This window comes from Haliotis asinina, chromosome 6 (assembly GCF_037392515.1).
Source record: "Haliotis asinina isolate JCU_RB_2024 chromosome 6, JCU_Hal_asi_v2, whole genome shotgun sequence".
Lineage (NCBI taxonomy): Eukaryota > Metazoa > Mollusca > Gastropoda > Lepetellida > Haliotidae > Haliotis > Haliotis asinina.
In genome coordinates, this window is record NC_090285.1 from 8,745,771 (window position 1) to 8,771,949 (window position 26,179).

General features: G+C 39.7%; 1 protein-coding gene across 1 annotated transcript; it reads left to right on the plus strand.

Moving 5' to 3' along the window:
- Positions 1 to 7,317: 7,317 nt before the first annotated feature.
- LOC137287672 (organic cation transporter protein-like) lies at positions 7,318 to 13,927 on the plus strand. Its single transcript, XM_067820061.1, has 9 exons — positions 7,318 to 7,463; positions 8,252 to 8,486; positions 9,211 to 9,314; positions 9,930 to 10,084; positions 11,354 to 11,519; positions 12,223 to 12,438; positions 12,727 to 12,953; positions 13,333 to 13,514; positions 13,772 to 13,927. The coding sequence occupies exons 1-9, from the start codon at positions 7,318 to 7,320 to the stop codon at positions 13,925 to 13,927; spliced, it is 1,587 nt and encodes a 528-aa protein (XP_067676162.1).
- Positions 13,928 to 26,179: the final 12,252 nt, after the last annotated feature.

The window sequence follows — 26,179 nt, forward strand, 5'->3', positions numbered from 1 at the left end:
CATCCATTATCAGCTCCTGAAGCACTTACCAGAGTCCTGTTTAGAGACACTCTTATCTATTTTTGATGATATTTGGACTTCCGGGAAATTTCCTTCTTCATGGCGTAATGCCATAGTAGTACCAATACCTAAACCGGGACGTGATCATACCGATCCATCCAATTATCGAACCTATTTCTTTAACTAGCTGTGTTTGCAAGACCATGGAACGCATGATAAATAATCGACTTGTTTGGAACTTGGAAACAAATAATCTCATAACAGATATACAGTGTGGCTTCCGTAAAAACAGAAGTACTGTCGACCACTTAGTGCGACTGGAATCATTTGTGAAAAACGCACTAATTAATAACGTTTAACGTTTTTACCACATATTAAATCACTTACAACTAAATGCCTGAAAGCACTTGATTTCTTGAAAGTGGTCTCAAATTCTAAATGGGGAGGGGATGAAGCTACCCTTCTCCATCTATATCGATCACTCCTTCGTTCTAAACTTGATTATGGCTCCATCGTATATGGTGGAGCCTGCAACAGCAACTTAAAATTATTGGATTCTGTTCAACATCAAGGTATAAGACTTTGTCTTTTATCCTTTAGAACCTCTCCTGTTGACAGTCTATATGTTGAAACCGATGAACTATCTCTTGCACAACGCCGTATAAACTTATCTTTACAATATATAACAAAACTATACTCTAACGAATCTAACCCTGCATATAACTGTGTTTTCAATCCTCTCTACGAGGACTTGTACAACCAAAAGTCTTGTCTTGTTTCACCTCTTGGGCTCAGAATAAAGCCGTTTATTGCTGCTGCTGGTATTGACCTGGAAAATATAGCTCCCTTCCGCCTTCTTCCCTCTCCCTCTTGGCAGTTGGTTAGGCCATAAGTTGACCTAACATTAACTACATTTAAAAAATCAGAAACTAATGAATTACAGTATAAACAAGAATATAATCAATTGAATCATAAATATAGCAATTATAAATCCTTATTTACAGATGGGTCCAAGGACGGTGGCACAGTAGCTTGTGCCACTGTCATTGGATCCAGAACAATATCTTCTAGTTTACCAGACAATAGTTCTATTTTTTACAGCAGAGGCAAGTGCCATATTATCAGCTCCTAAATATATTCAAAGACACCCTAAACATAAACAATACACAACCTTTTCTGACTCTCTTTCGTGCCTTCAGGCTATTAAAAACCTATCATGTAAACATACACTTTTAATAGAAATTATTGAACTTTATAATTATCTTGCGACTGGCCAATACGACATCGTCTTCTGTTGGTTACCCAACCATGTTGGAATCTCTGGTAACAATTTGGCTGAACTTGCTGCTAAGGCACCCCTAAACAAATCTGTGACACCAGTTCATTTCCTATTCCCAATTAGATCTTACATCTGTGATCTGATGCAGAAGAAGTGGGACACCCAAGTAAGTATCAATAGATTACATGCAATAAAACCATATGTTGGTTACACCTACTTGGGTTGTCGGTCCAGATTTGAAGAGGTAATTATACGACGATGTCGCATTGGCCACACCAGGTATTCGCATGGATATCTTTCGAAAGGTGAGGATCCTCTGTTCTGCATCACTTGGGATGCAATAATCACGGTCAAGCATGTCCTGCTTGACTGTGTTGAATATTCCATCACAAGGGACAATTATTTTAAATCAAGAACTATGAAGGACCTTTTTAGTAACGTAAATTCCCATTTAATTATAGCAGTTTTAAAAGAATTGAATCTACTGACTGACATGTAAATAAATAAGTATTTTATGATTGGAAGATGAATTGGTAACTGAGATTGTTAGTGGCTGTATCCTCCAGGGGGGTTGAAGCACCGTAAAATTATTGTCCTCCTGAGAGGGTACGTAAGTCCCGAAACAGTTGAAGTCAGATTTAATCATCCATTTTTTAGTCGTAGAGTATGTGTCATTTTAAATTGTGGCTAATTTTGCATACAGTCGCCATCATCCGAGGGGATGGTGTAAGTCCAGCTAGGGTCCATGCAGGTAGCAAAAGTACTGTAAGTCCCTATGGCCTTTAGTATGGTGATCTACCTTCAGTTGTTGGTGATCTATAGCCTGTTTTTATATTGTACTGTCCAAATAATGATGCTATTATTGTTTAAGTTTCAACGCTAGTTTTAAATACTAACTGTGATAATCTAGTGGTTTTACTGTCCTTCGTCGACAGGTTCTTCATAATATGCTCATATATTTGGTTTTTAATATCACGTATGTTCTCGTCACGATATGGCTGCAATATTGCCGACGTGACGTTAAATATTAGCTCACTCACTCACTCTTAATTTTCTCGTCGCGGTATGGCTGGCATATTGCCGATGTGACGATAAATATGAACTTACTCAGTCTGTAACTTTTAAAAGTATATCATCGCTGTTATTAGGCATTGGACTTTTCTTCCAAAAGAAATAGTTCTTCGAAAAGTAAGTGAACATGACTGACTTACCATTGGTCGCTGGTTATCAGACAGCACGTTGTTGGTATTACCAAAGCGAATGTTCATAAGCACATAGCACAGACAGTGTATTTCACTGCAAAAAAGACCACATTTTGGCAGATGGAAGATTATTTCATCAGAAGGGATGCAGAACGGAGGATCCTCACCTTTCAAAAGATATCCATGCGTATACCTGGTGTGGCCAATACGACATCGTCGCATGATGACCTCTTCAAATCTTGACTGACAACCCAAGTAGGTGTAACCAATATACGGATTTATTTCATGTAATTTGTTGATACCTACTTGGGTGTCCCACCTCTTCTACATCAGATCATGGATGTAAGACCTAATGATTGCTTTATAATCAGTGTATGGAATAAGAAGTGGTGTCACAGATTTGTTGAGTGCTGCTTTTGCAGCAAGGTCAGCCAGTGTGTTCCCAGAAATGCCAACGTGGCTGGGTAACCAACAGAAGACGATGTGGTATTGGCCAGAGAACAATTAAGAATTACATTGTAGAGCAATAAAATTAGAAATTAAAACCCTGTTGACGAAGAACAGTATAACCATTAGTATATAACATCTGTACATTTAAAACTAGTAATAAAAATCTGAAACATTTTAACCAGAAATAACAGCTGAGGACAATGTATAAAAGCAGGCAATAGATTGCCAGCAACTGAAGGTAGGTCACCATACTGGGGACAGTTAAATATAAGAAGTAGAGGATAAAAGCAATACAAACAGCATCATACTGGGAATATTAATTATGCATCATGCATATTTGCAGAACTGAATAGCAGTCTAACCGAATCCTTTCCCTGATTAAAGTCAGATAATCGTAAAATAGAAGAGGTATTTCATTTTGTTCTCAGGACCTGTCACTTCCCACTCGCAACTGCGAAAATGTGAATCGGGATTCTTGGGGAGATTGTGGATATACCAAAGGCAGATTACGTAATACATGTGCTGAGCTGAAAACAAACACTTCCACGGCCATTTTAGGTTTGCTTAAGTTGGTGGGCAAAACAGAAATTCGATGTTGATTTTGGTGATAGCAAGTCTGCCCTCGGTCCTTCATTTGTGGAGAAACTTTGTCCAATCGACTCCTTCGCCAGGGTGAAGTTAGTCATAAAAGTGAAACTGAAGGTTTTCTTTTTACTGCTTAGGACCACTCGCAATCGCCGAAGTAAGAAAATGGTGAAACTGTGTCGACTGAAGCACTGCTCGCCGTCTCTTGCGATGAAAGCCAACGCTCATTAACATAACTGGCTTGATAACATGGATTTAGCATTTGCTAGAAATTCTCATGATCATGCGGTACACCGTATCTGTTTACTCGTGTGAGCTGGCATCCCCTAATAAATTACTTGAAGAAAACGATGTTGGTCATTAAAATGCTATTTTATTGCTGAATTCGTAAGTTTGTGCTAAACGCTCGTGTTATAAAGTGAAACAATGTTTCTGTATCCCGTTCATGAAGATGAAAATGTAAATGATATTGCAATGATAGTATGTGTATATACTTTCTAATGTTACTTTCTGTTTACAGTTGATTTATGTACAAATGTAATCAAATGTTTCAGTTGCTTTGGTATGATTTGGCCGAAAGGATTCACACAACATTCTTGCAACGCAGCATTTTCCTAAACTTCAAAAATGGGCCACAGGCCTACCTCTTTAATTGAGCTGGTAAAGTAACAGAGTAAGATGACAATCTGTGGCTGGACACGAGAAGTTCAGTTTAACGTTTCCTGAAGTGGTTTACAAGATAGCTACAATGTGCCACCGTCCTCCTGCCTCTCAACAAAGAACTGAGAATGCAAGTTTCTTGTTAGTCGTCACAACCCACTGACCGCTAAATACATATTTCATATACCACCATACCTCTGTCCTTGATACTTGACAGTTGAGTTTCATCCTTCATCAAAAGAACTGTTACACATACGTATATAGGTCGCTGACATTGATGGGGTAGACAGGACTGTATTTCACAGTCCAGCGAGCATTCAAACAGTTGGATCGTTTACACCAGGACGCAACCCGAGTGCTTCATGTGTAACAATTTCTGTTTAGTGTATACGGAATCTAATTTACCATTGCGATCATAGCACTATCTAGGACTGTGATGCAGGTCAATAACCAACAAATACGCAAAGCAGATTACGTGATTACCAGACAAACGAGTTGGTAAGTGACCTTTCATCTTTCTGTAAATACTTTGCCAAATGGCCTGGTGTTATTGTGATGGGTGACTGATGTCCCTGTGATAACATGCAAGTGCAGTTGTAAGTGTTCCAAATAAGATGTCGGAGTTTGCAACATGTCCAATGTTTTTTTCGAGTCGAAGTGTTTTTCATTGACATATCCAGGATTCTGCGGAGTTAGCTTGCCCTAGTAAACCTTGTTTTCTCATTGTCTGATTTGACATACGTAGTCAACATTCCATAATCCTCTGAATTAAAACAGCTTATTAACTGACATCCTGCTGCAGATACTTTCACCATTTGTGTTTAATTTGTTCATGAAACTAAAGCAAGGTTTCAAATCTGTCGCAACGCTAACGTGGTGGTCATATCATTTAATTTACAGAATACAATACTTCCACACAACATAACATCGCTCGCTTTGTAAATATAAGTACATGTATTATGTGTCTTAATTGCATCATGCATCATAGACATCTATATGGGACTACGATGAAGATTCCATAATTATGTTAGTAGCTAATCTTATATGCCATAGGTTATTGTGCATTAATGGTTAGTGAAGTCTTTGAGAAGCCAGCTAAAGCTTCTAGTGAACTATGTATGCTGCTTATAATCAGTATGTCACTTACTTCTCTGTTTCCCCTATTCATAACGACCAAATCAGATGTCCATGTTGTATGAAATAGCCTGCTGTCTTGGTGTTCTCTTCTCTGTTGTTTTCACTAAATCTGTCACCGTAAAATGAGCGTTGCTTTTTCTTCTGTTTACAGAAACTCGCGAGAACAGGACACTGTGGTAACTTTTCACATTGACGATTATGCCTATCAATGTTACAGCCATTTCAGATATAAAGTTTTGGTATAGGATCGTCCTGTTTTCTCATGTCAGAACATAAGTCACCTCCTCGTCACACCTCTGCTGTCTCTGTCTTAAGAATGCTCGCCTTTAAAGGTCCCTACGTCTTCCGATACATGCTGCCTTAACGCTAATTGGTCTCGGCCCAACCAGTAGAGCAATCAGCGAGGGTTCCAGGAGTTTATCAGTGAAATGGCTCTCGGGCTTAATGAGTTAACAAGGTCAAAGTCTTAGTCTACATGTAGTACAGGGAGGAAAGGTTTGGATTAGTGTAGAATCTACCAGCAGACATCAAAGTTATGTATTTCACCGACTAAACATCATTCCAAAACGGCAAGAAGTCACCGTAGACACAACATCGCCATGTTGAGTGAGGTATGTAGGTTTGCAGCTAGTAGGTAAAGAACACACCTTGCCATCTGCCCGGTCATCAGTCATGATCTATCAACTTTCATGTCGCAGAGTGAATTTATTCACCCTTAATAAATGCAAACATAACACTTGAATATAAGTTTGCTATTTCATCCTTCCAACGCATCTCTGAATAGTGTAAACGCACCAGTGGCAATTATCACCACAGATGGAGTCTACATTCTCCACATCAAATCACCTCCTGTTGGAAACGCGTTTTTGTAACAAGTGAAAAAGTTATTGAAATGATGTGTTTAAACACGCCAAATAGTTTGCAAGTCAAGAACGATTTGTGATGAAAAATATGCAAAATATGACTTTCTTCCCCTTGTTATGAATCGAGAGGATAAATGAGCGGAGATCTTGTTTGTTAAGATGCATTATAAGTTCATACTGGGTTCGGATTCTTAGAGTCGGTGTACTCAGATCACTGACTGAAATTTTTCCCTAATGACATCGGATTTCTCATTCAAACCATAATGACGCACCTCTGTTGAAAGTTTTTGAACTGCAGTCATATGTAACAAACCTTGTGGATGTTAACTTCTATAATATGAGAAAGATGACGTGTTTTAGGTATGTTTGTATTCCTTTATCGTGCACACTCTTGTACTGACAAACATTGACAACGAAGGACTTATTCATGGTAAAACATACTGTTGTGCTGAATTATTATTTGTGGATGGTCTTGGCACTATTGTTTCGGGATAACAATGCCTGTCAGCACATACAATCTATGTTTGAGCAAGGTCGTGTAACTGCCAAATGTATACATCCGACTCTGTGCTGTAGACGTGGCATATGGTACTGAATTATTGCACACGTATCATGTACGGATAGTATTTTAGTTACTATGCATATATGCATACAAAATGATCGTTTGAAGTGTATCATCCAGGATTTTGTAATCAATCATGTATTGCATAGGAATGAGAGTTCCGACAACTTGTACACAGAACAGTTACCATGACATCTACCATATCTGTACGATCATGTGCCTTGCAGCTACAAACGACAAATGGAACTATCAGTGATACAGAGAGGCATTCAGAAACATCCGCAAGAGTCATTTATTACATATTTGTAATAATATTTGGATGTCCTACGCTGACCGTTTACCAGATAGGTCTGGATAATCCGTTCAAAGAACAAGTCGTTACTGGTATGTTTTCTGCTTTCAGTACAGGATCCTTAATTTGTTACTCTGTCATCTTTATTTAAAGACTCTTGTGAAATCTACATTTCCCATTCTTTCTATTAAAGGTGTGTTGAGACACAGCATCAACAAAAAGTGTTGGAATAGAATAACAGAAGAAGCATTGCAATTTGTTTCACAAGAGAGTTGAGTGGAAACGAGATGAAGTTTGACTCCATTCTGGAGATTGTGGGCGAATTTGGCCCTTCTCAAAGGCGGCTGTATATACTCCTCAGCCTCCCTGCCATTTATAATGCTGTCATCGGTATGGTCATCTTTGTGTTTCTCTTTGCTGTCCCTGAACACAGGTAGGTTCACCAGAAGAAAATATCCTCCAAAATAGTAATAGTACGGCGACTTCTTGCCACGGATATTGAGCTTGGTACCATACTGCACGTTTATCATAAAGACGATTAACTGAAACCTGTTTAAGTCACTAGTCTGCATGTTAATCATAAGAAATCCAAGGAGAAATCAATTCTCCGTGAACCCGTAATGAACAAAGTTCTGTGGCTTCTCAAGTGTGTGTCCACTTAGCAGTTATATGTATTGGTGATCTGATCAAACAAGTCAACTACATTGGCTAAAATATACATGACGACCCTTACGAATCTGACATGTATCACCCTGAAATGTTGTTGATAATTCCACGTGGTTTGTGAAAAAAGGTGTGCTATCGCTGTGGTATACTTTACCTTTTCAGGGATAGGTTTGGTCCTCTGTAACCCATAACGTAATGGATTCATAATTTCGTAGATCCAAAGCTCATGTTGTGAATCAGTGGATTATCTGGTCCAGACTCCATTATTTAAAGACCACTGGCACATAGATAGAATATCGCTTGATGCGGCGTTAAACAGCAACATATTTCAGGTTTCACGTGCTTTATTTGGGGTTGTACAATTCGGTAAAGTGGATAGGTATTCTAGATCTTTGGGGGATGAGTGCCATACGGGACCCACACAAAAGCTCTCACTGTGTGGCACCAGCACAAAAAGTGAGCGATGCATTGCTTACTCGTCCTTAGTGTTAATCTGACTTAACATTTCATACCTGACCACCCCCGAGACGACGACCCTTGTATTTTGCATTTCAGGTGTGCTATACCCGGGATGAAAAATGATACCTACCAGATTGAAAACGAGGCTCATGCTGACCTCATCAACAGGACAATGCCGCTTGATACTGATAACGGCGACTTACCTCATTCATCATGCTACATATATTCAGCTTCTGAAAATGTGACATCCCGCGATCTGAATACCGTCACTGTGCCATGCCATAAGTGGGTATACGACAAAAGCGTTTATGAGTCTACTGCTGCCCAAACAGTAAGTAATTCAAGTTGAACTGATTTAGTTTTCACCTTGAAGGTCCCGGGGTAGAATAGGCCTTCAGCAGTCCTTGCTTGACTTAAAAGGTGACTATGCTTGTCGTAAGAGGCGACTAACGGGATCGGGTGGTCAGGCTGGCTGACTTGGTTGACACATGTCATCGGTTCCCAGTAGCACAGATTGATGCTCATGTTGTTGATCACTGGATTGTCTGGTCCAGACACGATTATTTCCAGACCGCCGCCATATAGCTGGAATATTGCTGCGTGTGGCGTAAAACTAAACCCACTCACTCACTGTCCATGAGTCGCGTTGATTTCCGAGGGCTTTATTGAACCTCGATAATCTGCTGAAACAGATCACAGTTTTAACAATGTAGTTAGGTATATATGCAGCATGCAAAAAGTGTGGAAACACTCTAAAATTTGAAAGTCATAGAAACACTTAAACGTGGCGAAGTCATTAAAATTTTATATTCTCGGGTATTTATACTCTAAGTAAATAATAGGCACTTAAAGCGACATGTTAGAACATGCGGTGAAGCAACTGATTCGATATTCGTTGGGTCTGAGTGAAATGAAACAGTGTCAAAAACAGCAAAAAACAATGGCGTTCCCATACTTTGTTGTATGTAGTATGTTATGCGTTTGATTATTTACTGACCGCCGCCATATACGAAGAACATTGCCGTTAAACAAAAATCACACTCTTACGTTCACAGATGGACCTTGTGTGTGACCGGAAGCTGTATGTGAGTCACGCTAAGATGATGGCCATGGTTGGGCAACTTATTGGCGTTCTTATTGGTGGCCCCATATCCGACATGTAAGTATCACTAAGAGAATCATTCACTGTTACAACTGACTGTGGCTCTAGACCGACTACCTCCGACTCAGCGCCTATTTATCACGATTTAAATGAAACGTACTGCTGTCGTAAGCGATGGATATACGGATGGAAAAAATATTGGATCACATGAAAGCACAAGTGTTCCTTAATTATTTCCAGGTTTCGTCACAAGCTGTGCAGTGCAAGACTTGTGAGCAAACCCTGGACATGATACAAGGAACACTTGCAACAGTGCTTTCATGTGATCCCCTATTTCTTTCTGTCAGTATAGTTGGGTCTATCACAGTTTTAGAATAAACAAACCTGACGAAAATTAAGATAGAAAGATAGTCAAAAGACCTATATACTAGTATTAAAGTCAGATTAATCTGACACTGTCACGTTTAATACATTTTCAATGCAATGGTTCTTGAATGACATTTTTTTTTCAACTAGGCTAGAAGTAGAGTAATAGAGCATGACCTGCAGTTCTCTCTGTCTGAACATACCAAGTTCATGTCAACTCCTCGCTTACAGAGTAGGGCTACGATACTGTGTTCATGACTCTGATGGTCACTGATATATATGAACGAATGTTGTTGCGTGTTGTAGGTTTGGACGTCGGAGAGTCATCTTAGCTTGCGTGTTTGTTACGGTTCTCCTGAGCATCTGTCTCTCATGGATCACGGACTATTACCTCCTCATCACTGTAGTATTAGTAATCTCAGCAAGCAACAACGTGCAGTATCTCTCTTGTTTCGTGTTCAGTAAGTTTCTGTTGTTTACTTCAGTATGCTTTTCATTCGAGAAAACATATAACAATAATTTGGCTGCTTGTGGGAAATGACTAAATTGGAATGAAATTGCGTAACTCGTCGATCGATTCTCAAAATGGTGTGTATATTCCAAGCTCAAATGTTAGGGACTGCCTTTGTAGTCATCGATGAACGTAGTTGATGGTCACGTAAAACAGCAACCATACGAACATCTGAGAAACCGAAAAGACATGATGAACAAAAGTTTGAACTCCTCGCTGACTCCCTAGAGGTGCGTGTTCGAACGTCCGTGCGTGAGTACACGAATGTGTGTTGGACAGGGAGTTGTCCCTCCTTTGAGTTACAAACTGTAATCGGCTGAACAAAGTTTTCGTTAAGGTGACACAGTTGTCATTTCAGGGAAAATTAGGAAAGTGGTGCTTTATTAAACCTTAGTCGTAGACTTGTTAGTTATTCGGACTATGTGACAACAGCTTGGAGGTTTGTTTCATGAGTTTGCTTGCCTCATTATTTGAAACGGAACTTTCTGCACAAAAGAGCATCTGTTGTTGAAGAATCACCCGTAAATTAAATTTCGTCAAAAACAGAATGCACTCAAATTCCAGTTACCTGAAAACATTGGAATACAGTTGTATTACAGGACTGTAGTTATATTATAGAAATACAGTAACGAAACTATGTCCTTGGTAAAGAATTTTCATTAGCTTCTTTTATACTTGTATCTAAATCCTTATGACGTTTTTAGATACCTGTATCAAAATCATTAAGAGTATAGTCTGCAAAAGTCCCACAATGTCGCACACGTACTGTGATCAACAAAGTGTATCCACGTGAGGCAATATGCCATTAACCAAAAAATAATACTAATACACTGAATACGTGTGACATATGGCAGTCAATATTTTTGCATGGTTCGGCCAATTTCCTGTTGGATTAATTGTTAATCTAAACGCATCAGTGGAACCAGATGTATCTTCATAACGTAGACCTATACAGTGTTGCATTAAATGGAGGTGAAGAAAATGAGAGTCTTTGATTATTGCCTCTTTGAACTGTAATTGTATGGCATGTCACGTCACGAATGTTTATTTGTGTATCGTCAAAGGAAACACTCACCAACCGGTAAATTATATGTTATCAAGATGTAAATACTAGACCTCTGTCACTGTGAGGTGTTTATATATGTGCAAACAAGTAGGGCATCTAACGAAATTGACAAGGCATTTTAAAGATATACTTGGTCTATATTCTTTCCCCCAGGTATGGAATGTGTCGGTCCCTCTAAACGAGTGTTCGTTGGAGTCGCCATGAATTTGTTCTGGAGTGCAGGAAACATCATTGTTGCTCTGATGGTCTTCCTGATGCGAGACTGGAAATCCAGGCAACTTGCAATTAGCATTCCAGGAGTTCTGTTTGCCTATCTGTAGTAAGTAGTTATATCTACTATTATAGTGAGTGAGTGACTTAAAATATTCAAATCTGCAAGGTTTCAGCCACATCGCGACGACAATTTGAATAGAAATATTTCATACATCAGGTCAGCGATGAACATTAGAGTTACTAGAGTCTCACGGGTATAAGTTCGAACTAGTTGATAGCATTTAGAAGAAAAGATTAGTAAACAACACATTGTAAATGCGTTCTATAGATCTCCAGCAAACGATGGTAGATCATCATATTATGGACCATGTATGTGGATCGTATATGCTTGCTAATTTTAAATTAGTCTTTGATAATCTAGTAGTTTTATTGTTCGCGGTTGACAGGATTTTGTAAATGATCTAAATCTATTCGTACTTTAGAACTAGTTTAGTCACATGGCTGAAATATTGCAGATGTGGCTGTAATTCCGAACTCACTCACTCAGCCACTGACGGTTATGCTCTAATTGAAACGTTACTTATAAGATACCCTCTCAGTGGGACATTAATTTTAAGGTGTTTTAACCGCCATTCAGGGCATCGCCATGATCGAAGGCATATTTCTAATTTCCTTACAAAAATGAAAAGGTTGAACATTGTTATTTATCATGTTTCCACCAACCAAAACCAATGACTGGAACAGTTAGTTATTTGCACACTTAGTACGTGTGTATGTTGTTCCAAAGTAGTGTATCTATCGTTTTCCAGTTTTCTGCCCGATTCTCCAAGGTGGCAGTATAGTAGAGGGAAAACTGCTGAGGCGAACAAAACTGTGATGAAACTTGCCAAAGGAAACAAGGTTAGGCTCACTCAAGATATGCTTCACGACGTGACGTGCACACTGGATAGTCATCAGGAACAGTTCTGGGAATTACTGAAGTCTCCTGTCATGTTGAAGAGGATGGTCATTATCTTATACACCTGGTAAATGTATTTAATAACGAAATATTACTGAGGACTATTTCAAACCCAGTTTAGACCAAAGGTGTTTCATCAGTACCATTGGCCACAACGTAACTATTAGTGTAACGATACAACAGCCGTTCCAGTATTTTCTTTGATTAAATTAACATAGTCTCATATATGAACTCAACAGAATTCTAGGTTCCAGTAAACTTGACGGACAACGTACTTTACGTATCATTATTTCTGCCGATATGACAAACGCTTGTACGCATATGCATTCTTTGTGTTTTGGTTTTCTGTTGATAGGCTTGCAATCGGTATGGGGTTCTATGGTCTCAGCATGAACGTCACAAACCTCTCTGGCAACGTCTATCTCAACTTCTTACTGTTTGTTCTGGTCGAGGCATGTGCCTATGTCATATGTCTTCTCCTGATGAACCGCATTGGGAGGAAGAAGATGTTGTGCACTTCATTGTTGATGGCAGGGATAGCATGTGCTCTGTCATTCGTCCCGTTCTTTGTCACAGAAACCCGTGAGTTAACATGAATGAGCAAGTTTAGTTTTACGCCGGTGTTAGTAATATTGCAGCAATATCACGGCGGAGGACACAAGAAATGGGCTTCACACACTTTCCCATTGTATGGATTCGAACCCAGGTCTTTGGTGTGACGAGTGAGTGAGTTTAGCTTTATGGCGCTATAAGCAATATTCCAGCAATATCACGGTAGGTGGACACCGGAAATGGGCTTCACACATGGGCTGTACCCACGTGAGGAATCAAACGGAAACGCATTAACCACAAGATTATCCCACCGTGTGATGATCATGATGATTACGCGTTCGTTCCCAAAATGGTGCAAAAAGTCACCATGAATCTATGTAATATCCCAAAGTACTGTTTCTTCCCGTAGCTAACAAGTGGATCATCAACATCCTGGCGTGTCTGGGCAATACGTGTGTATCAGCAGCATTTGCCTCCGTTTATGTCTTCACCGCAGAGCTGCTGCCCACAACTTCTCGAAACTTTGGCATGGGCATCGCTTCATTGTTTTGTAGAATTGGCAGTATATCGTCACCTTATATTAATGATCTGGTTAGTAATCCAATGTAATGTGTATAAATACAATATAAACAACCTGTTGGAGTCTCACATACATCGGATCTATTTTTAAAAGAAATTCTTGCCATCATTGCGCGACTCCATTGATGACATAAGTTTAATATTGTTTTCTTTTGTCATCGTTTGTTGTAGTTACTGATATGTTGAATGTCATTTATATGTGTCGAATCTCAAAAAAGGTATATTGGTTTAGTAAGACATCATTATATTCAATGTTTCCATTCTTTCAGACAATGCACATAACAAGCAGATTCAGCCAGATTCTACCAATGTTGATATTTGGGGGCGTTTGCTTCATTGCTGGACTTCTCGTACTTGTGTTGCCGGAAACACTGAAAGTAAAGCTTCCAGAAACAATTAAGGATGCCGAGACACTAGGGACGTGAGTGGATGTTTGTATTTTTCTAGTAAGTCATTATGGGCATTATGTATTAATTCACGCTAACGTATCTAGTGGGAGTATACTCTCCTTTTGGAAAGAAGTGTCAAAATTGTCCTTACTTGTAATCATTGGCTTGCATTCTGACAGTTTTAGGAATACATGATTGAACAATACATGTAACATGAAACTAGGATTGGAAACATGAAATTTTCTGTGCTTTTGTGATGACTACGATCCCATTCATCGATCGTTGGACATTTCATTGAGATATTCATATCTATAGCCTGATCTGTTTGTTTGCGTGTTGTTTATGGAAATAGGGGTAAAATCTTCATCTCAAATTAACTTTCCTTTCCGAAATATAAAAATCATTTGATTGTAAGAAAAGATTGCTCGCGTGCAGAATGAGAATGTTACAACATTTTATATGGTCACATAATGATTATTTTCAAAACTCAAAGAATGTGTTGCAGGTAAATCTGCTGTCTAGAGTAGCACAAGAATGCAATCTTCTTGTGGATCTGGTTATTGACAATCGTTATTTCATAGCAATTCTGGCACACGTGCTTATGTTCTCGTCAGCAATATGCAATCGATTGCTCATGTGTAATTGAATATAAAGCCATGACGTTTGAATTTTTTTCCAACAGAAATGTCACTGGTGACACCATACCTTCTCCAGCATATGAACTACTTCGCCTTGACAGAAGAGGTGACAACAAACACAATGAAAAAGCTTGACTTCCAATACCATTTCAGTTATTTCATATAATACTCATTCACACAGGACATTCATACATTAGGTTAGTTTCGTGTTGACTATATATCACTGCGTTGATATAAACTAGCTACTGGATTGTTATTGGTTGAAAAACATGGTTAACATCAAGAGTCCTAAACTTAAACTGGATTTTCACCTTGTGCATGGTTCATACGTGTCGCTATTTTAAATGGTAAAGCTTTGTTGCACAAATGGCGTGGCTGACTGCTGAACTGTCCCTGACAAATCTGGCCTAATTTCAGTTGATTCTGTTTCCACGGTTGACGTTGACGTGAACGTTAGTCTTTTTCATACCTCAGACGTTCATTTGGTTTGAGAGCATGTGGCCTGTGCTGTGGAAAGGCAATTGTTTATCTAAAATAGCTCCGGAGACTCTGTCGACTTCATGTAAATGTGTATGTGTTAATTGTCATTCAAGGGAGAATACGAAGGGATCCACATATCACTCTAGACGACGGAACAGAACACAGTCATCGCATGGGTTAACCCGTATCTTCACGGGTAGGATGAAGTAATAGATAGCAGGTACATGCAGACTCGTGGGGAGCCAATATACAGACAGGATTAAATTCTAAACAGACGGATGGATGCAAGCTGACTGGTTGACTGAGGCCTTAGCTTGATGTAATGAGCGAAGTTACGTAACCTCTTTGATCTGTTTTCGTGGCCATAATTCAGTTAAGGTGGATGCAATAAATCAGAAGGTGTCAGACATAAAGACGCATGCTTCGTTGTTTACTCACAAACAATCGCTATCCAAGACAGAGTGCAGAATCTCTTGAAGCGTGTACACTGTTCACCATGTATACCGTTAAAAAAAGTAGGGAATCTTCATTTTATTTTAGTTTCGATTAAAAATATTTAGGAGATTTATCGGAGTCAGTCAATGTTGATATGATATTGTTAATGTGTTGAGAGTGCATCACCATTTGCACTTCCTTACAACCATAGTTCTTTGGAATGTAGTCGCTTTTGAAAGATGATTGATGTATGGCATGTAATTTGCCATTATACTCGTAACTTTTACAGTTTGATAGAGCAAGCATGTAACGTTTCCAATAGAAAACATCGTCGAAATTACCATGTACTTAAATTAATTGCTTATAGTGTCCATATGTTTACGAAAATGTGGTCACGAAGTACACTCACTGGAATATAGGTAGGCAGAAAGCTGATGATAACAATGGGAAAAGGTGCAGCTCAAAACGGCAAGCAATGGTCGAATTATGTACTAAACATGCCTGCTGAGGCACGCGAACGATACGAGACGAAACATAGTATCGACAGGGCGCTTGTACTTTCCCTTTGCCTGGCCGGTATTGCTTGCGAAAGGACTGATTTGATGATCCGACAACGAGGCCAGGCATAACTTTCACGGATATTCAGTTTTATCTGATAGACACCCCACGCTCTGTGAGAGCCTTCAAGTCAATGAAAGCATATGAATACATGTATGTGGAACGTGGACACGTTTTTTTCCGATACAGTACCACAACGTCCAAGACAAATCACCTCTGTGAAAACAAAGATGATTCCTTCTCAGCGCCAACGTAAAAAACACACCAGTCAGAGGTCGGCATCAACAAGGCAAATGGAAAAGGGTACTGTGACAATTTCAATGGTATGGTAGGGTATGTAATGACTACTTTACAAAGTAATATATCATCTTATTTATTTTATATAGTTTAATTTCAACAGTATTTGAATAAAATGTTCAAAATCTATTTTTCATAATTATATAATAATGATTTTTAAAGCAAATGTGTCACGTATTTATGTGTCGTCAGAAGCACTTCTGTTCAAAGCGGCTGTCAGAGCTGGACTTACATCAAAGGAATGCACAAGTGATGCCTGCAAGTGGAATTCTGCTTATAGAAAAGGTGTGTACAAACTGTATGTACTGTTAAAATTTATTATACGTGGTAATACGTAAACATATTTAACGATATTTTTGTAATAAATAGGATAGGAAACTCATTCCCCATTCGTATCAAGTTTATTTCACTTGGGACATAAACCTGCTATGAAAGGGGGAGCTCGTTTCATATCCGAAAATAAATCCCACTGAACACAGTAAGACGTTTACACGGGTGTTGAAAACTCTTGTTACTCTTGCACATGCGTGTGTATTGTTTTCTGCTTAATGCAGACCCGATAAGCGATGTTCAGACTATTTGCACGGAAGCAAGCAGTGAAGACTATGTCAGCTACTGGTCGAGCTCCACTTCCTGATGTAGATACCCTACAGTCACTGTAAGCTGTCTGCCCTGATGCCGTGTTTTTTGAGGACCGTACCCCCACGGGATGAAGAAGAACCTGACTGTGATGAGAGTATGCAGTCATTCCCACTTGCACTTACAAATTTAGAAAGTAATGCTGATGAATTGAAAAATGTAGATAATTTGGTTTCCTTTTGTGAAGAAATGGAATCAGCATCGCTGTGAGCCTGCCCAAGTACACAATCTGGAAGAAGGTAAGAGAAACCCATCAATCAGTTGGCTGTAGTGGACACATGAAAGACTGTATCACTGAGATTAAAGCTCCTGCAGTCCTGATTATGAAAGACATCACAGATCTCGCGAACACGGTCAACGGTGTTATGGGATATAACACCAGAGAACTTACTAAAGTTAATTGTTTTGCATTGGCATTTGGAGCTTAGACAATGAGGTCGAGGCCCGCAAATGCTACACAAAGCATCTGGACACCATGGAGACTTTAAATGTAGGCATACTGGTGAGGCTTTGGGCCGGTACGGCTGTTTGGGGTTTTAAGTTGAGATATGGAGGTAGAACGTGTTTTGCTGGTGTGTGTGACCTGGTATCCGTATTAGTGTTAGGTTTTTGTTAGTTTGCAGAAGGGAGTGAATTTGTAATATAGTTTTGTGTGTTAGGTCCTGACGTGATGTTAAGTGAATGTTGGATGGTACTTAGGGAGTCTGACAGTATTAGGAACTGGGTAGAGGGTATTAGGTAGAGGGCTGTAATTTCTGCTGTGGTGATGTAGGTGTGGTTTGTAAAGGGGAAATTTGTGGTTTTGGGGGGTGTTTGTTGTACATGTGTGCCTAATCCTTTGATATTGTTTGTGCCGATTGATGCACTGTGTACATTTGGGTGAGGTTGGGGTAGTAGGTTCAGTATATGTGTGACTGTATGATGTTTGGTTTGGTGAGAGTGTCGGTGTTTTAGGTAGGTTTAGTAGGGTAGTGGCCAGAGTGGTGTCTGTAGTGAGTGGTCGTTTGTCGTGGATGTAGCTTGTGATGGAAGGTGTGTAATGGATGGTGTTTAGTTGTTATGCATGAAGCAGACTGTTGAGGTGAGTGAGTAGGGGAGCTATGTGGGGGTTGTTTTTGAATGGTTGATTTTGTAGAGTATTTGGTTGTGACAAGTTTACAGGTTGGGTTGTGTTGGGCAGAATAAGTAGTTGAGTGCTGTCTCGTTTATTCCTGATTTCTTTGAAGAGATGCCTGTGGGGAGAAGAGTGTTATGAGAGGTGCCCGTCCTACCGCAGAGGGCAATTTTGAGCACCTTATACTGTTTTGAATATAGTTTTTGCAGGTTGCCAATGGTGAGGGAGCGAAGGACAGACGCGGCGTAGTCCAATTTCGACTATAAGAGACTTTTAATTCTGATTGTGGCTTGTGTAATAGAGGTTGAAGAAGTCCAAAACGAAATGTCGTCTGTAAATTTAGCTGTAGAAATTTCTTCCACTTGTCCCTATATATGTCGTTCATCATAAAGTTAAACAGTGTTAGGATGTTATGCTCCTCTGGGGAGGTCCCATTTTCTAAAGGTTCAGGGTCCGAGTTTCAATAATTATTTTAGGAAATCGTGAATGTAATTTAGAACTCGTCCGTGAATGGCATTTTGATGTAGCCTTTTTAAGAGGCTGGTGAGCCAAACCATATCAAACGCTTTACTAAAGTCGATGGAAATGGCCACTTTGTAATGTTTTTGAGCTTTCGCTAACTTTTTGGGTTTTTTTACTGTTTGTAGAAAGTGTTGTTGGTAGTTGGTGGAGCTGCAATTTTCGAAAATTGTGCAGCTACTGCGTTAGCTCTATCCTTAGTTGTGGCGTGGTCCGGAAGTTTTTGGGCGAATGATTTTTTAATTGCCCTGAATAGCTTTGAATTTGTTTTACATTTTCCGAGTATGTTGATGGCTTAGCCACGAAAAAAAATTGCATGTTTTTTATGTCGGTGTAAAACACAGTCTTTGCATCCAACTTGTCACCTGCAAGAAAAAATCTCACAACTTATTCTTTTCAAGCTTTTGTCTCGCCCCTCTGTACTCCTCATGTAATGTTCCCACTTCTTCGAGCAGCTGCTTGTTCTCCTTTGGTAGGCTCAGGATCTTCCGCAGACATGCATCGTGGATATCTGCTTAGAGAACATTATTACACGCCGGAAATCGGGTGTGTTAGGTACAATAACTATACTGCATGTGTCTAGAGTGTGCCTAGAAAGTCTTGAATCCACGCTGTTGATGGGATTAGCATATATCAAATCTGCTATTGTATATGTTTTAATATGTAGGAATTAATGTGATTAAATAGAAACTGAAAGCCATTTATAGATTTAGAATAGATCTTGTGCCTCTCCTTTTTCGCCCTTGAACCCTTTGAAATCTTTTCGGTTTTGCATCAGGGGTGGCCAGGGATGTGGACATATATCCCATATTCAAATGTGGAACAAAGTCAGGATCATTCTCGTCAGAGCATGCTGACTCTATGTACAATAAACAATGCAAATTGTGATATATACTTTAATAATATCCATCTCTGATTTAAACGGTATTTTATTTCCCGAAAGACATATGTAAATGTTTTTCATGAACATAATCGTATAAAGAGTTTATGAATACATTTATCTAAATGAGGAATTCAGAGATTTCAGACTATGTACAACTTATGGTACTACACTTTATGGAAAACGATAGATTTCATTTTAGAAATTTGAACTGATTTTATTAACAATCCGTTTTCATACTGACTCATTCATCGTAGTATTCATTAAATCTAAATCTGGCATCGAGTGTTTCCACAGAATCAGGTTTGGCTGTGTAACAAACATCTATCAAACAAGCGAGAGTTAATATCACTGCAACCAAGGCGCAAACGACAGGAAAGAATTTCACCTCGCCGATGTCCAAACGATGCATAATTCTTCAACAATTTGCGCAGATACCCGTTCATCCATATACAGTCTGAACGTCTGATAACGGCTTCTTTATTTGGAATACAGTTTTTGATTAGTCCACTGAGCGTAGATATAAAGGTTTCAACACAGCTATTGATATCCTCACTAAACAGAGTGTCCAATCGGAAACTGGAAATTGATCACTGCAGATTGAACTGAAAACACCAGAATCATTGACAATGCCTGGGGCTGAAGTAAGTATAATATCTAACATAGTGCAAGTGTTTTGCGTCACCCTATAAGGTGTTAATCTTGTTCCTGTTCATGACGAGCATATTGGCACTGAAATTTCCTACTATGAAGTCTGGCATTTCTGTTCATGGCCATTGCAATGGAATCATCGATCAAATCCTAAAAACGATTGCTTAAGTCGGCTCTGCAGAACGAGCCAATTAGAAGTTAACTATTGTCTATTAATCACTTCCAATCAAATAGCTTCAAAGCCGAGAACATCAAGATCTGGACAGTGCAGTGTGTCCATCAAGGTTCTCGACGACTAGTGTGTTGCTGTCCTGCATGAAGACACACACACGCCTGTATAAAGCACATACATCTTTAATTTCTATTCAATTTAGATTTACAATATAGTTATAGTGTATCATATTTTGTTATTTTAGGTGCAGAAAACCAGGGCGTTCATCAAGGAGAAGAGAGAGACTTCAGAGGAAACTGCACAACAAATTCTGACTGCAGCAGCACCGTCAACATCAGACGGTGCCAGTGCCATGATGTCTGCTGTACCCGACCTGCTCGGAATGAGACGGAGACGGAGAGTTGATGGATCACTCCCCGCACCTTCGGCTCCAGCCAATATGATCATTCCAGTACAAGTTGACTGAAGCGGGAGACACCTTCCTTCAGTTTGAAGGCAGAGAAGACAACGCCAACCGCATCTTGATCTTCTCTACGGCACGAAATCTGGACCTTTTGTCCAGATCATCTCATTGGTTTGCTGATGGAATTTTTAAGACTACCTGAGCTGTATTATTAGCTCTTCACGATCCACTGTCTGACAGCTGATGCTGTTATACCATGTGTGGTTGCGCTTATTTTGCGCAAACAAGCGGGAGGTGACATACAGGGAAGTGTTTTAAGTGAAGGACCTGTGGGATTGTACTCCTGTCTCGTTCTTACTGGACTGTGAGCCATCTGGAATGTAGCTGCGGCCGAGTTTCCGAATGTTGACATCAAGGGTTGGTCTTACCATTTGATCCAGAATGTCTACAGGCGGATACATAGTTCAGGTCTGCAAGCAGAGTATTCAACATCAAATAAACTCCAAACCCTGTCAGGAATTATTCCAGCCTTAGCGTTCATCCCAGAATACGAGGTAGGTGACGCATCTGAGGCGCTGGCAGAGCATCTGCATGAAGGACTACAGACTACTTTGAGGACACCTACACTGGCCGTCGACAGCGCCGAGATCGACGCCCTCCAATATTCCTCATTGAATCCAGGAACCAAACCCAGAGGACACTGAACGGTCTGCCCAGAACTGATAACCATCGGGAGGAGTGGCATCGCCGCTTGTTGAACATGTCAGGCTGTCACCCCTCCATCTGGAGGCTCCTGGGTGTTCTCAGACGAGCGCAGGCCCTCAACGACCAGGTCATAACCCATAACCCGACCGAGGAAACAGTATCCCGACTGTCAGCAGCGCCTGCAGTCATTTATTATGTATTAAGTAGGATCGGTGAAACTGCCACTAAAGCATGTCAAGAAGAAGGCATAGTTCATGTTTGTTTTGCATGGACTATTGTTATATGGTATATATGAATAAATGTTGAAACTGAGTAAATGTTGAAACTGAACTACGTTCTTCATGTTACTTTTATTTTGCTGTTGGAATTGTCCGGGTGGGAATTATCCCAGACCCTAGTTATTGTGGTTAAAATTTCAGTAACGTCACATTTTCATCAACATATTCTTTCATTAAAAATAGAAAGGGTTATATTATTTGTAACACTGTCAATGGGTAAAGCTTTTTCTAGCATACGTTGATTAAACTGATGGCTATGACCTCACTGTAATCAAACGTCATATCAAGTAACTTTTAGTTATTATGGTCACAAACGTTAAAAGCTGATGGTGGATTATTTCATATGTTATTCAGAAGTCAACATGACCAGATTGGCACACGAGCCATCGCCTTCGGCATAGGACCATTGACAATTTAAATTAATAATTAATGTATAGAATGACCAGAAATTATTACGAAATTTAGGAATATGTTTAAGTGAATTTCTAGTATAAACAACATTGACCAGCTATCAAGTCAGACTACTCTGTTATTCCTTTACATTAGTTTGTGAAGAGTTACACCCCTTTGTTTACTTGCTATCAGGCGATATTTTCTGTATGATTTAGAGAAGAGGAAGTTGATTTTAGAGTATTATAACAAGGTCATCGGATCAGCTAAGGTGATTTCAGGTAGAACAGGCATCCCTTTGTCCACTGTTTATCGCGTTTTGAAAAACATTGCAAATGGATATAGCATTGAGCGGAGACACCTCACATTCCCCACATATTTTGATTCGTGTCTAAATCCACCAGACCATGACCAATTAGGTAACAAAGAGGGGATAAGCTATAGTCTGCTACAAGGAAGGGGTACAGCTTTGCTGTCAACTCAGATTCTGGCTTTCGTCTGTTGCACGACCTTTTGGACTGCTGTCTTGTTCTAGTCTGAAGGATGACACTGATGAGGTTGAGGTGATGCTATCGCTGATGCTAACTCCGGAAGTGCAGTGTGATATACAATGTTCCCACTATGAGATAATATTACGTCAAGACTTATCTTTGGATTTTACGTTCATTCTTTAAGCCGAAGACTCGGGTTTGATTCCCTACAGGGGCACAATGTGCAAGGCTCATTCCTGGTGTCTCCCTGCTTTGATATTGCTGGAATATTGTTTGAAAAAGTGGGGGACTAATTAAAACAGGTCACAATTTCTTAGTGAACTGATTTCCCCGACTGGCCTTAGTTCCCTTCTACTCATAGCGAGAAGCGTTTACCAGCGACACTAATAGACCAGACCACATCCACATTCCAGTGACCTCCTTATCTCTTATCCAAACATTCAGATGTAGGGAAAGTGATGTTAAACCTTAAAACACATTGAGCACCGGGGAGGCCCAGCTGTGACCAGAAAATTGAAGGTGACAGGAGGCGGCTTGGTATTGTTGTTTCTAAAAACAAATGAGGAAATTTAGAAAACTGGAGGCTGGATATGATTGACATAGGAACTGTGGCTGTCTGTAAGGAAACAGTAGAAAAACGGTGCATGCAACGGGATGGCAGTAAAGTCGAGGAATTCCATCATCGATCATGAAACCTGATTTAATTTGTGGGATGGCATATCTGTGTTAGGGGCAGCACTCTTCTGTCTATTTCAAGGGAATGTGAACAGTGAGCTATACACAGATATCCTCGAGAGACATTACCTTCCATCTGCTCACGAGGTCTATAGACAGTTTTGGATTTCACAGCGGGACAACGACCCAAAATCATAATTCATGACACGAATTAATAAAACAATAGTTCATGCCTAATGTTGGCTTTTGTTAATCTGGGCACATGCCATTATTATCAAGGGTACATATTAATTAAGCCTTATACAATCAACCTTAAAATGTGTTGCGTTACGCGATCTGTCGTTTGGGAGGTTTGACTAACGGTGAGATACCGTCCACACGGGGGCACGAAGTGGACTCCACAGCGTTACTGAGCACCACTAGTATCCCTCCTTTATCCGGACATTTTGATGCGGAGATTAACATGAGATTTACTACCTCGCCACGTCAAGCGGAACCGAGCCGACCCAGTGAACCCGCTTTTCACCACCTTACACCTCCTCAAGACCCGGAATCACCGGGAGGGCTACTGACACCAGCGACAAAGAGCGGTATGATATGCATATAAATTGCTTCCTAAAGAGTTCACGCGATACCATAGTCAGCAGTATCTACAGGCAGCGTCTGCAGTAAACGAAAAGCGACAACGCGACCCATTAATTCAGCATTCACATTTCTGTGGCATTAAAGGGTATATTGCGCTGAGTTACACAAACCCTATGAATTTATGTACACATCTGGGTGGCCACACAAAACCAGTAGTACACCCGACTATTTGGCGAAGCACACACACAGGATGAGCAACTAAATACGCTTCACCACCTCCCAGTAACCAGCCTACCGTGGGTGATAGATGATATCGGAGTATAACAGAATTAAGAGAACAGGGATAAGGACAAACCCATCGGGTTTTACACCTCGGTGGCATAACAGGGAAAAGGCGCCCCTCCTGGGAGGGGCTGTTCTGGAGCGGAGTGTTGTTTTGAGGGGGTGTCACCTCATCTTTATTACACTATATATCAGGCTGATAGACATGATCATTGTTACCTAAACAGATATTGTGTTGTGGAAAAGGAAACAGTTTCATTGTTGTCCGGTTGGATACTGCCATGCGGACGATAATATGCAGACACAATCTGCTAACTTCATATGTGAAATTATATTTCAACAGGATAAAGTACACATCGCTTATTGGTGGAGAAGGAGGCGAGATATGTCATTTGGTACGGCGAGTATGATGCGAATATAATGTTAAAAGTATTTTATCATCAGTGATTAATGTCGATATGAAACTCGATATGTAACTCCCTATATTACCCCAGATTTTCGTCTGAGTAGGACCCTTCTCAACCAGTGCACTACGTTATGTCCAGAGGTTTTCGACAAATATATTATGGATAAAAAGAGTTTATTTTAGCAATCCCTTTATATGTTTTAATAGAGTCAAAGTCTGCTTTCTTATTCTAAAATAGAACAGAATTATCATAAGGTTAAAACTTGTTTTGGACTTGTTTTTATGCCTCTCCTAAATTTATTTTAAATTCTTCATCTCATCAATAAAGGGTGTATTAAATGCATTGGATATTGTTCTAATGTGACTGTGTAACAATTGGCAATTTCAAACTGGGATTACCAATAACTGTGTAAGTACTGGGAGACACCCAAACGAAAACCAGACGCAACTAATTAAAGATATTACCAGTAACAGGATGTTAGTTGTCAACTGACCATTGACAAGTTGATTGTCTGTTTCAGGTTAATATGGAGAGAGGAAGTCCCATTGTATGTGCTAGAAGTGTCACCGGAACCAGACAAAGGTGTCGAAATGTACAGATTCGGATACTACTAGTAATTCAATGTTTAAATGATGATGATACAAATGAAAGCTATCGCAACCCCAAAACTATGTCGGAATTCACTGATTGTCGGATAATTCTGATGTCAGATTATAGAGTCGCCACTGCATTAAAGATTCAGAAAGGAATCACCACTTCTGAAAATGTCCTTCCATCACCGTTGCCCACTCGGTCAAAGATGTGCATGCTTTCAAGGAAGTGAACGTCTCCCTAAGTGCAAACATTTTGGTAACTCAGTCAGAGGTACATCTATATGATGCAAAGACGCATTTTCTTATTACCTTCAAAATATTCCTCACACCTACTGCTATTGGCATCGTCACTTTCTTATAATATATGATAACCAGTGCTTGTGTTTTCGTTTAGTGTATTTCGTTTTGTATAATGTATGAGTTCTATCTTATCATATCACAGTATTATAGTACAATTTAATAACACCGCGCTAAACGTTTAAATGACTCAAGGGTACATTAGTGTGGTTTGAAGTGTTCTTGTATACGCAGTTACTTTGAGGTCATGATACAGACTCTTGGGCTGAGGCTTACAGTAACCTTGAGATCACATTTGAAGTCATGGAAAGAAATGTCGTGAAATTACATTGTTTCAATATCTGTTTAAAAAGTTTTCAGTTTTTCATTGTCATGAAATGGGTCAAGCTGACCACCAACCAAAGAGTAATACAAACACAAGAATATAAGCATCCAACAGGCAGCACCAGGGACATCGTACTACCATGTTCAAGCAGGCGAATTATTAAATTATTAAAATTGACTAATATTAATACCATATTGCTCATCGCCTTGTGAATGTACGATTCTTCAAATCGAAATGGTGATTTCGTACGTGAACATTTTTGTCAAAACCCTCAGATATGTTTGAGACAATTGTGATTTCGGTTTGCAAGAAAAGCAAACTACGGGCATGGCCATGCAAGAGCAGCTTGTCTCAAGGATCTGGTCCATGGAACCACCTGTCAAACTTTCAGTGAAGACAGAATTAGCGCATTTGACAAACTGTCATCTCGGACCCCAGTCATCCATAGCAAACATTTTATAAATGTGGTCGGCT